This window comes from Gymnoscopelus microlampas (genome assembly GCF_963454915.1).
Source record: "Gymnoscopelus microlampas genome assembly, chromosome: 10".
NCBI lineage: Eukaryota > Metazoa > Chordata > Actinopteri > Myctophiformes > Myctophidae > Gymnoscopelus > Gymnoscopelus microlampas.
In genome coordinates, this window is record NC_139947.1 from 45,329,598 (window position 1) to 45,342,527 (window position 12,930).

At 40.8% G+C, this 12,930-nt stretch overlaps 1 protein-coding gene across 1 annotated transcript; it reads right to left on the minus strand.

Annotated features, from left to right (window-relative positions):
* Positions 1-529: 529 nt before the first annotated feature.
* On the minus strand, positions 530-12,525 carry LOC311053318 (serine--tRNA ligase, cytoplasmic). The gene is made up of 11 exons (XM_084068781.1): positions 12,336-12,525; positions 11,092-11,162; positions 10,898-10,978; positions 10,519-10,677; positions 9,660-9,803; positions 8,165-8,320; positions 5,585-5,806; positions 3,804-3,933; positions 3,525-3,682; positions 2,848-2,977; positions 530-1,438 (listed from the first exon to the last, which is right to left on the minus strand). The coding sequence occupies exons 1-11, from the start codon at positions 12,469-12,471 to the stop codon at positions 1,284-1,286; spliced, it is 1,542 nt and encodes a 513-aa protein (XP_083924907.1). The 5' UTR covers positions 12,472-12,525; the 3' UTR covers positions 530-1,283.
* Positions 12,526-12,930: the final 405 nt, after the last annotated feature.

Below are 12,930 nucleotides of genomic sequence, written 5' to 3' on the forward strand. Positions count from 1 at the left end.
TGTCACATGGTACTAATGTTTGTGTCCAGAATCACTGCGCCGCGGCAGCCTATTCACTCACAAAATATGACACAAAAAATAGTAACATGTGACAGAGGGGTCGAAATTGAACGAAACCTACTCTATATGGTAGAAATAGGTCAACAATACAAATGACGTTAGTTTTTTTTATTTATTTATTTTTAATGAGCGGCCCCCACCAAATCTACTAATCTACCGGAACTACATTCATATTTATCAGAAACAGACCATAACTTTGACCACGGGACTCGGGCAATCAATTAATACCTTTGCAACCACTACATTAATGGTAATTATTTCCTACAGAAAATACTCAAAAAATCTGAACTAACCCTTTAAACAGCTTTCCAGGACAGGAATTACACAGCAATTCAACACACACAATTCATATTCTCAGAGATGAACTTCTCTGAATACTAGGGTGGAAAAGCTAGACCAATTGATATGTACACCTTTCAAATGATCTCCCTGAAACCAAACTCACACAAGAAAATGTGTTCACATATGATTCATTCATGTTCTCCATATTTATTTTTGTTTAAACTTTACAGTGACAATTCTTGTTCGCCATATTTATTTTGTCAACAGTGACAACAAGCAACAATGCAGATTATTGAAGGCCCAAAACAGACAGTTTCAAATACCTACCTAGTAAGGATATACTTGTGAATTATGGCCAGTTAACCTTCACTTAGAACCAAGTGCCATTTAAAATAATCTCTTCAGTAATAAATCTAAAGCTTGTTCAACACAACAGATGCAGGCGTTACTACTGGGTCTCATTTCACCGTACATTCATTTCAACTGAGAAGATCTGAACTGAAAAGTACTAAGTAGACACTTTTGTAATTTCTGTTGAGCGACATGGTCATGTGACAAAGTATAAATGAAGACTTGAGCCTGATTTATACTTGGTTGCGCACCGAAAATAGCTGATCAACAAGCTCACAGCACATTTTTGGTGTGCGACACCAGCGCACAACCAAGTTTAAATCAAACCTCAGAGGGCATAGAGGGGTTTACTGTAGGCAGCTCTAAGAACAGTGTGATCCCTTTTCACTTGTGGTTCAGGGAAATAAGGAACAGCTGAGATGAATGAGGACACTTCCGTCCACCCCGATATAAATGAACAGTATAGAGGCCAGTCAACACTGTGGGGTGAAGATCCCCTTGAATGCAGACTTGGGATCAGTTTACCCATCTCTATCTGTGAGGTCAGTGAAATGACACTGTGTCATCTCCCTGGCATAGCATGGCAGAGTTTAAGAGTCATTGACGGACATGTTCTCCACAGCATCCTGCAGACCATCTCCTCCTCCCTGCTTCTTCTTCTTTCCTCCATCCTGTTTTTTCGCCTTCTTGGACATCTCCTGATCAATGGGTGCGGCCTTCACAAACTTAATCATCTCCGTCATACCTGGAGGAGTGGATTCGAGGATGAGAAGAACAAATCTCAGGCCAAGTCACACAAGTCTGTTTCCAATTTTGGTCGGCCCCCAAAACAGCCAATGTGTGTGACTATTGTACAATCAGTCCAGAGCACAAATGTTTGACATCACTGAAAGCATTCTCCCTCTGGCATTTGAAAGCATAAATCATCTGAATGTTTAAAAGCACATGCAGAGTTTCACCTTCAGTCTTTAATTAGCGGTTAGCATGGTTGCACAACGACTGAATTGCACAATCAACCTCCAAGCTTTGCACAAAAGTGAAGAGTTGCAAACAAACGACAAAGGAATGCCACCAGTGACGTAAACAGCTTAAACACCATGAGAATGCACAAGGCCTGATTGAAGCCTGAAAAGTATCGGAACATATTTTATTCTCATAATATGTTGAAGAGCGCTTGTTTTCAAACATAAGGAGCATAAAATTTGACTTCACTTCCCTGTACTAGACTCTTTTTGAACACTTTGACCATCATCCCAAGTGTGCCTTGACTCTGGACGACAGCCATTATTCTCCCAGATATGTGATATATCTAGTATCTACCACAACCAATCTGCAAAGAGTATTTTGACTCACACCCGGGCATCACAAACACTTTATTTATTTTACATTTTAATTCCATTTGGCATGGAAATTAAATGAGTGTTAACACATTAACCGCCAAGAACGTAGTCCTACGGTCCGTTAAATCCAACTGTTAAGCACCGAGACCGTAGCCCTACGGTCCGGGTGCTTTTTCCTTTTTTTCGATTTTCTACACGGACCATTTTCAGTGTAACACCACCGGAAGTCGGAACTATTTGCGATCCCGTTTTTCGTTTCCCGTCGGCCTCCATTCTAAGGCGCACACTAAAAGTCCATTTTAGCCCTTGTAGTTTTTTCTCCTCACATTTCCCATGTTAACATAAACGGTCAGAACTCAAACATGGCTGCCCCGTTTGACACGTGGTCTTGAGTGGGAGACGCAGGCAGATGTCGGCGATGTATGTAAACAAAGCAGAGCTCACTGTTACGGATTTTAACAAGGTCTATGGCGACGTGAAAAAAACAAAAAAAAACAAAAAAACCTTGGCACTGGAGTACATTCTGAGATTAGCCCTTGGCGGTGGATGTGTTAAAAAGTAAATAAGTTGTTTAAATTATACATGTAATAGCTTGCTGTGGGCCCAGGCTGGTTCTTTGTGTGCAGAACACAAATCTCTAGAAATATTTAAAAGTCCCACACAAAGTCAAGGCGGCTCAATACCTAACAATAGGCCACATTCAAACCTGATCAGTTTTCACGTCAGATGAGTTCAGATAAACACTGTAGATAACAAGATGCCATATTAGCCAGGTTAAGTATAGTCTATATACAAATCAGTGATTGTAACTTACCAGGGGGCATGAAGTCCCTGAGCTTCTCTGGAATGGTGATGCCTTCTTCTGTCTGGTAGTTCTCTAGGATGGCACACATCACACGTGTCGTGGCGCACATGGTCGCGTTCAGCATGTGAACAAACTCCGTCTATGCAACAAGCATAAAGAGGGAATTCTCAAAATGCATAATAGAAACTAAAACAATGGTTTTACATCACAAAAAAGTTCAGTTGAATTTGTTTCTACCGTGACACACCCATACTATAATAGGATTCTATTTATTTGTGGCAAACATTTCATCATACAGTGCCTTCCTCAGCATTCACATTACACATCCTGACGTTGGCAGTGTTCTGAAACGTTAGTCACATATAAATGGAATCAGAGTATGTTAGAGCATGCAAACTTTCTTGCCTTTTGGTTAACTCCATTAACACATGTACCTCTGCTCTTTAAAGGAACACAGTTACGTAGGTTGAGGACAAAAATCTTGCATCTATTATGGCCATCACTGAAGGATCTGGTACTATGTTAAGTCACCGTAATAAAATGTTAATTGCTGGAAGACAATTGCGAGGCCAAATGTACATTTCACTATTCAACAACTAACAGGAACTATTTGGGTTTTTGGTTTCCAACAGTAGAGGTCTTTCGGAAGTAAAGGCCCCCACTCTGGAGAAAAATGGGGGTCTCACCTTGTCCATCATCTTCTTGGTCTGTCCGTAGCGAATGCGGAGGCGTCTGGCCTGATAGTCGAGGCAGTTGGAACAGGACACTAGCTCCCTGAAAGCACTGGAGCCAGGAAACCAGGCCTCAAGGTCCAGCTTCTTACTGGCTGCGTGATTTAGGGCCCCTAAAGGAGACAGACAGGATGAGGACGGTCTTAGTTTAATCCCAATTTACGTACTCTCATGTGCTTGTGTGTGTGTGTGTGTGTGTGTGTGTGTGTGTGTGTGTGTGTGAGAGATACCTACCAGAGACGATGTTGACAATACGATAAGGGATTCCTAATGACTTGTAGAACTCTTCTGCCGTATCAATCATCTCGTCAAACATCTCCCATGACTTGTTGTCATGCGGAGAGGCATACACAAATTGCTCAATCTGAAAATGAGTGGCAATAATGGAATTATTCACGGCATGTCTACTCTGTTAAGTAGACAAAAGACTTCAACAGACAATTTAAATGTGAATGTGAAAACACTGACAGCTGGAATTTAAACGCTTAAAAGGAATTACACACTATTTCAAATATGTCTCACTTGTGGAACACCATGCAGTGTATGCTTGAACATTATGCTAAAACATGTCACACACTATTCCATGGAACTGCATGTACAAAGAATACAATTCAGGAGACCACCCTTTTGTTCCAAAGCTACAGTACCTTATACCAACATCAACACTTACATTGGCAGGCAATCAACACCTATAGTATGTATCAAAAGACATTCCACCAGACTAAAGGTTCACTTTGTCATTTACATGCTTGCACATTAAACAAAATCGTGCTCAGGACCCAGCAGAGTACAATAAAATAAGTATCAATAAATGAAAAATAAGCAGAAAATCCTAAAGTGCAGTAAATTAAAACTGAGCAGCATATTAAAAACAGTAGCATCCAGCATTTATCAAAACAGATAACATGTCAGCATGACATACTATATAACAGCACATCAAGGCAGAACTGTGAAAGTGTTAGTTAGAGTCCAACAGTCTAACAGCCCCTGGGTAGAAGCTGCATTTGATTTAAACCTTTCAGTTCTTGCCCGAGGGGAGTCGGTCAAACAGTTCATGGGCCGGGTAAGCTATACCTGTCAAGAAACAGGCCCTGAGCCCTGCTGCCATGTCAGTCTTGGTGATCTTGGCCGTTATAATGTCACTTGTGCATATGGACCTTGAATACACTTTGATAGGCCATAATAATAATAAAATATTAATATCTCAAATGTATACAGAACTTTTCTAAGTACCCAAAGACGCTTTACATGGGGGGGAGGAGAAAACATCAAAAGAACAACTTTATTAGGAAAGAAAGGGCTAAGACTAAGGAACAAAAGCAAAAGAAAATTATGAGAAAGGGGGGTGTGGAGTTAGCTGGGGAAAGCCATATTGAAGAGGTGGGTTTTGAGAGCAGTTTTGAAGGTTTGGAGGGTGGGGGCTTCTCTGAGAGGCCATGATATTATGCCTCTATTCTGTCTATCTTGAACATGCATCAAATGTATATTTGACACTGTGTCCTGTTGTGACTTTAAGACGGTGCATTTATATAGCGACAACTCTGACAACGGGTAAAAGGAGTACTCTGACAACAAGTACAGCGGGTTTGCATAAGCAGGTGGGCCATGCATTCACGCTTTACAATGTGCATTACATTCACGCACACATTCACCTGCTCATTGGGAGCAATTGGGTTTCAGTGTTGACACTAACTCAGGGGGGGATGAACTGGGAATCTTCCATATCCCAAGCAGCCGCTCTACCTCCTGAGCCACTGCCACCCGCAAAACTTTAGTTTTCTTTGATTCTTTCACTATTCTTATGACTATTTTTCAAAGCAGCAAACATTGGGAGCTTGTATAAAAACATTTTACACCTGTAAACTGATGCGTCAATAAACCTGAAGATGGAAGTTGGAATCCTTTCAGAATGTGTGCACTACAGTAGGTGTGGTATGTCTCAAACAGGGGTGTAGTGGATGGGAGAGAGGTGTGGCAAACATTTTGGCAAAGGAGCTCAGAGACCAATGGCTGACCTTTTCGAACTGGTGCACCCTGAAGATGCCGCGGGTGTCTCTGCCGTGGGAGCCGACTTCCTGTCTGAAGCAGGTGGAGAAACCTGCATAGCGGATGGGCAGGTCCTCAGGCTTGAGCCATTCTTCCCTCAGGAAGGCAGCGATGGGCTGCTCTGAGGTGGCAATGAGGTACTTCTCGTCAGTGGTGCCGTCGTCTGACTTCTCGCTGCTCTTCCCAATCACCTAAGGTGGAACATACAGTACATATAGCGGTTTAATTTAGGTAAAAAATAGCCGTAAAGAATTAACATTTTCAGACCCTTCCTCAGTAAGAAGGCTGCCCCAGCTCCCTATCCAAGCCCCAATATGCAATGCAACATGCACCTCAGATGATAATAAACTCCTGTGACCGGCCGCATGCATCACCGGTTTGCTGTGAAAAGTTGGGTATGCAGACCTGCCAACATTGGGAAAATGTTTTGACACCACATTCACGCGCACAGCGCTTTTGCACGCCGCTTCACTTGAACATGGTCATTTCCCACTAGCCTCCATATCACCAAGTTACAATAAATCAACAATAAATCAGCTTTTTATGAGTAATTGAAATATTGTGATACCATTATCAATATTATGTTTATATGTTTCATTACTTCATCAACATCTTATTACTTAAAAAAATGGATTTCATCCGTATCATGTAGGCCTATTACCTACTACATGTACTGTATTTACAAGATAAGATAAGACAGTGAAGTACAGTCAGACTGCTCATTAACACTGGAAAACCACACGCACACACACTATATCTCTCTCTCTGGTTTTAATTAATAATCGTGTCGCAGACACGTGTATCATGTACTTGGTTTAACAGCTGTTGTAGAAGATAATTAGCGTTGGGCAAGTCAAGTCAACCCTGGGTACTCTGACAACGGTTAAAAGGAGTAGTCTGACAACAACAACGGGTTTGCATAACCAGGTGGGCCATGCATTCACAACTTGCAGGATAAAGTAGTGTGCGTCCACGGGATGCACACTACTTTATCCTGCTATGTTATGAACAAATTCAGCACTTATAATGCGGGACATTCCTGCATTTATATTATACCCAGAGGCAACGTGAATGCGCCCGTCTCTATTATGCTTCCCCCTAATACATAGCGTTGTTGTTCTTTAGTTCCTATCTATTTCTGTTTCTGTAAGTGTGAATTATATTTTTTGTCACTTTGTCACTTATGTATTCTGAGTTTATGACTTTCCAAGGAGTAGTGAATACAATGTACAGTACATCAGGAGATATGTACTGTAGGCAAAAATGCTTAAAGTAGACATCATACCTAACCTAATTCTACTGATCTTTAAAATCAATATTAAAACTGTAGGTTACTACAGTTTCTGTCCAGTGCACGCATGCTATTTTACCAAGACTTAACAAAAAAACATCATTGTTATTGTATTTATTTATTGATGCATTTATTTTTGTACTCATTTGTAAAAAATAAGGAGAGCATTTTGGGAAAACCTTTTCCCCCCAAAATGATTGATTCATTAATTAAATGCTAGCGTGCTTCATTAGACCTAGTTTGGCTATTAAGTTATTATTTGGCCATGTTCACACTGACTTCAATCTTCGCTATTGTTGGGAAGACCTGTGTGGTGTCTAAAAATGTTGCCACCACTTATATAAAAAACATTATTAGCGTTTCGCGTCGCAAATTATGTTGCCAGGTTTGGCGAGAGAAATAAGCATTCTGAAAAACAAGTAATCAGGTCTATGAAAACACACACACACACACACACACACACACACACACACACACACACACACACACAGCACCTGGTAGAATATGACTTCAAGTCATTTTCTTTCTTGTTTTACTTTTTGTTTTTCCAGATACATTATCAACATACATGAATATACAACCATGATTATAGCCATATTATATTATATATTGGGACCATAAACTTTCCCTGGAACTCATTCAAATGACCACCAGTGAGTCCCGGGACTCGCTACATTGAAAACTTAGCACGATAATATGCCAATGTATGTTGGTTACTTGCTCGTTATCTTTAAAGCATCTATCTTTACTCATCTTCAAATATCCTGCTCCTGCTTCTAATTGCCTCCAATTGTTTTCTCTAACTACTCTATAATCTGCCCTGTGTATCATATGGAATACAGTGTCATTTAATTTCCAAGGTGCATGTGCATGTTTGTATTCTGTGTATTCGCATGGGCATGTTAATGCATGTTACTGCATGTGCTTGTATGCAACGTTCTGTAGTTCATTTAGCTTTACATGGGTATATTAATGCAGGAAGCCTGTTATTTTGTAAGTGATCAGGGAGGGGTGGGAGTTTTTTTCAGGTGGGTACTAAAGCTGCACGATATGTGTGTGTGGGTGGAAGCTGAGTGCGGGAACTGAAACAGGGACTCTCCGTTTCTCTGCATGTCGCGTTGTTTTCAACTTATTGAAAGCCAGTTCAACTCTGTTCAACTGGCACGGGATGGGTGTGTGTGTGTGTGTGTGTGTGTGTGTGTGTCTTGGACAGCAACACCACAAAAGGGGAAGAGGAATCCATTATAACCCCCAGTACCTTGTAAAGTTCGTCATCAAACTGGCTCAGCTGGGCCACCTCCTGCATGACCTCCTTCCTCATGAAGAAGGGCGTGTAGAGCGGGGTGTAGTTCTTACTGTGAAGGACCCTGAGGGCGTAGTTGATCAGAGCCTGCTCCAAGAAAACCAGGGGGCCCTGCACACACAAGGGGGAGAGAGTTGAAGGAATTCCTGCAGGTCCAAGGCATGCACATAATATGCATGTGTGTATGTGTGCTCGCAGAATGCATGCCACTTCACTCTGGCGTCCACTAGGGCTGTGAATCGTCTGCCATCTCACGATTCGATTATGATTCTTGGGGTCACGATTAGGATTTTTTCAGATTAAAAAAAAAAAAAAACGATTCTTGATTCAAAACGATTCTCGATTAAAAACATAGGATTTCAGGATCTACTCCAGTCTGCTGGCATGAAAGCAGAGTACAAAGGTAAATCCAAGACAACATGTCTCATTTATTCATACATACACACATTTTAACTTGTACAAAACGTATTAACTTCTGAGTCTGACACTCAAGTTACTTCTCAGTTACCAGAATAAATTGAAGTAAGAAAACTGCTGTAACATAAATAAAATTAGTAGGCTTAAGCTATCTGCCAGCTCAGAACTTGCCACTTCTCAAAAACGTAATTATAAAAAAATACTGTTATTTGTGTGCAAAAAAAAAGAAAGAGAAAAACGATTTTAGGAAAATGAGAATCAATTCTGAATCGTCCAACATTAGAATCGCGATTCGAGTACGAACCGATTTTTCTCACACCCCTAGCATCCACGTTAACCGACGAGTAAACGCATCTGCGTGTATCTGTACCACACAACTACCATGGAAAGAAGCGGAAGTCCAGGAGAAATTAATTGGGATAATGTTAACGTTGCTGTGCAACATTATATAACCTGTATTTATGTTATATTTACATAATCTTTGCTGTGTTGCTGTGTTTTCTTAAAGACAGACAAGATATTAAGTGGTTAATATATCGCCACCAACAGGCGAGTTGTGGTTCAATGTGAAATATCGCCAAGTCGCATGAACTTCGTCGCCAGGCATCTTGCCACTCCATTATCGCTCGGTTTAGACAATCTACAATTGGAAATGAATGACTGCCTGCTACTTTGTCACTACAAGTGGGAGCACAAGTCGCACAGTAAGCCTTACTACGGATGCAAATTATCGATAAATTCACATGTCGCACGGTAAGCCTTACTAGGGATGCAAATTATCGATACATTCTTTCATTTATAGTTCATAACCTTATCGATAGATTAATCGATTAATTGATAATCATTTTCAGCAAATTCTTGTCCGAAACCAAAAGAGTGAAGAAACATAATTGCCTTGATGTATATTAATATAACATTAACGAGCGTCAACGAGCATCAGCTGAACACAGACGCGCACACCTTCACTCTGCAGGGCTCTATGGTAAATTCGATAATCGATTATAGATTAATTGTTAACATCCCTAAGCCTTACCTTCAGGAAGTAGCCTCTGCTGCCAGCCACGACGGCTCCTTTCTCTCCATCAAAACCGTCGATCATGACTACCAGGTCAACATGGGAGTACTTCTTCTGCACCTCGCAGTCTCCCCAGGTACGCTCCACAACATTGTCTGCATCCTGACATCACAAAACAACAGGCCATAGGGGAGGTTAAATGTAAAAGAAGCGATGGAGAGAGCAACAGCAGGGACACGTAAATAGACAGGGATTTGCATGTAGATGAAAAATAGTAATGTTGTTTTAATAAATAACAATGTGTAATTTATGGCCAAGGCCCTTCTTCAGTCTTTGGTGTTTCTCAACTGTTTAATGTTTTCTGGTCCCAACCTGTGATAATAATAATAATAACTTTATTTATATAGCACTTTTTAAAACAAGAGTTACAAAGAGCTGAACAGCAGTTGGAGCATAACATATATAAGTAAAACATAAACATAAAAAAATAAGGGAATAAGATAGTTAACAAGTTAATTCTGATGTAATGCTATACAATCATTATCGCTGTGCATGCTTTCACTTTTCCAAATCAAATTTGCTTTGCAGGAGAATAACGTTTGACACTGAACTTCAACATGGCCTCTGTGGGAAATTAATAGACCAAGCCCGCCTGGTTTGCCACAGCAGTGTGACATACAAATTCCAACCACTACTGGATGGTGAGAAACCAAGCCATTTAGGGGGTAAACAGGTGTAAGGTGCATACTGCATGCACTGCAGGGATGTAACTGTCCTAAAACTGGACCATAACAATAGGCATGCAAACAAAATGCAATTTGATTAATTATATATATTTGTTAAATAAAATATAATGTGTTAATGCAGGCCAACTGACCTCATCGTTGCTGATGGGTACAGTGGGATGCAGGAGGTTACCGATCTCTCGCTGGTACTCAAAGCGCTCTGCCTCCAGCCTTATCCTTTCACTGTCAGTTTTCTGCACCGCCTCATCTACCAGCGCACGCACCTGCTTAATCTGGGTAACTGTCAGCTCCTGTGACAAATGGAGAAATAAAAGATTAAGTTACGACAGTGGAGATGGACAAAGAAACCAAAGAATGTCTTTAGTTGCACCCGTTACTGCCTGAAAGTTTTTATGGCAGCAATGTTTCTTTGGAATGGATCAACAGCTATCTTGCATGCAGGTGACTTGCTTGCCTAAGTAAGTTCAGTTAGTCTCCTTACAGTACACACACACACACACGCCGTCATACCGATAATGTTTCCCCTGTAAGAGCCTCCAGATTCTGTGCTTCTTCGGGTAAAGTCTCATCATCTCCAACAGGCTCCTTCTTCTGCATTCCCCAAAAACAAAATGTATATATTTTTTCTCAGGTCAGTCTGGCATGATGAGTTGTAGACACATAATGACAGCTGGCTGCTGTACTAAATATGTCTTCACAGTTACCTTCATCTTCTCTCCAATCTTCTTGCTGCAGAGATTCTTGGCCTTGTTCAGGTTGTCTGCAGTGAAGCGACCTATTGGGGACAATTATGTAAATAAATAATCATTGACTGACTGGAGCGTATTTGGCTTTTAGGTTTCTTTTGGTGCTTGTATGTGTGCTGGTGATGCTGAAACAGCAAAGCCTGCGACACTTGATGGTGACTAGCCCTGATACATGACAGATGACGTCTTGTGATCCGATTCTAGATGATGACAGACGTATAGCTGCCGCCCAGGCCAGCACACAGCATCACTCATCAAATGATAAGACAAAATGTGACACAAATTGACAACTTTAATGTAAAACACTCAACGTTGCATTCGACAACTATCCAGTCTCATATAGGAGTAGCTCTGGTTCAGAGCGTTAGTGAGTGAACTCACTAACGCTCTGAACCAGAGCTAATATAGGAGTAGCCTTGGATCAAGACTATCATAGATGAATTATAGTCTGACTTTTACTTTCGTATCTATGATATAGATATATAAGAATATATTGACATGGTATCTACGATATAGATATGGTATACAGATATGCCATGGTGTCTATTATAGATATGATATGGTATACAAATATGATATGGTGTCTATATAGATATGATATGGTATATGTATGATGTAGATATGATATGGTGTCTATCATATAGATATGATATGGTATACAGATATGACATGGTGTCTATGATATAGATATGATATGGTATACAGATATGACATGGTGTCTATGATATAGATATGCAAATGTCAAAATCGATAAAATACATTATGATAGTCTTGATCCAAGGCTAAATATAGGAGTAAAGTTCCAGCGCCGGGTAAAGCCGCAGGGCGAGGTTGACTGACTGGATATGCTCTTCTCTCTAGACCAGGATTGCATCAGATTGCGTGGTGATTGGATGACGCTGACGCACCGGTGTAGCTTCATTCAACACAAACATCAGCCGGCTAACGTAGCTACCGTATGGCAATGACTTAACTTAAGTTGTTAACAAGATGGACAAAAGTGAACAATTAAGTGGCAGTTAGCGAAACGCTAGCAATTACTCCTACAGCTGAAGAGTTACCATATGGTTATTCATAGCCATTCATTTGATTCAATGAACGGCACTACAGTAGCTGTGCTAACGTGACGTTACCATTAGCCACTTTTAGCCAGCGTGCTGCCGCTAGCATCCAAGGGAAAATTACACTTAAAAAACACATACATTTTCGCCATTCGCTGTCTGATGCGACAAGTTTATCCACCAGAGTAGGGTCTTTGAACCGCTTTCTCTGGATCTCACGAACAGCCTCTGGGTCGCCGCCCTTGTCGGCTCGAAACAGGTCCAGATCCAGCACCATCTTTATCCACGCTGGTTGTCTTTAAAGAGGAAAGCTTCAATGAATGCAGCTCCGCGTCAACGGTTCAGACTAGGGTTGCCAGATTCTGCTGCCTACTACACAAAATCATGCGTATACAGTCTATGGTATGGTGTTACATTTTGCAGAGGTGGAAAAAGTGCTGAAATGTCACTCAAAGCATCAATACTGCAATGTAGAAAACTAGAAATACGCTGTTGCAAGTAAAAGTCCGGAATTCAACATTTGAGTAAAAGTACAAAAGTATTGGCATCAGAATATACTTAAAATACCAAAAGTAAAAGTACTCAAAGCAGAATGTCCCATTTCACAAGTTTTCAAATGTATAAAATTCATAAAAAATACTTTGAAAATAGCAGATCTACAAGCTCACAATGCCTTAACCATTGCGAGCTTGTAGATCGGCTATTTTCAAATGGCCGAAACAGGGCCAAACAAGTG

Excerpts from the sequence above, each read along its gene's own strand:
- LOC311053318 (XM_084068781.1), bottom strand. The coding sequence starts at position 12,471 with ATGGTGCTGGATCTGGACCTGTTTCGAGCCGACAAGGGCGGCGACCCA. Across the intron at positions 10,979-11,091 it reads AGATTGGAGAGAAGATGAAG|AAGAAGGAGCCTGTTGGAGA; the intron begins GTAACTGTGAAG and ends TGGGGAATGCAG. Across the intron at positions 5,807-8,164 it reads TTGATGACGAACTTTACAAG|GTGATTGGGAAGAGCAGCGA; the intron begins GTACTGGGGGTT and ends GTTCCACCTTAG.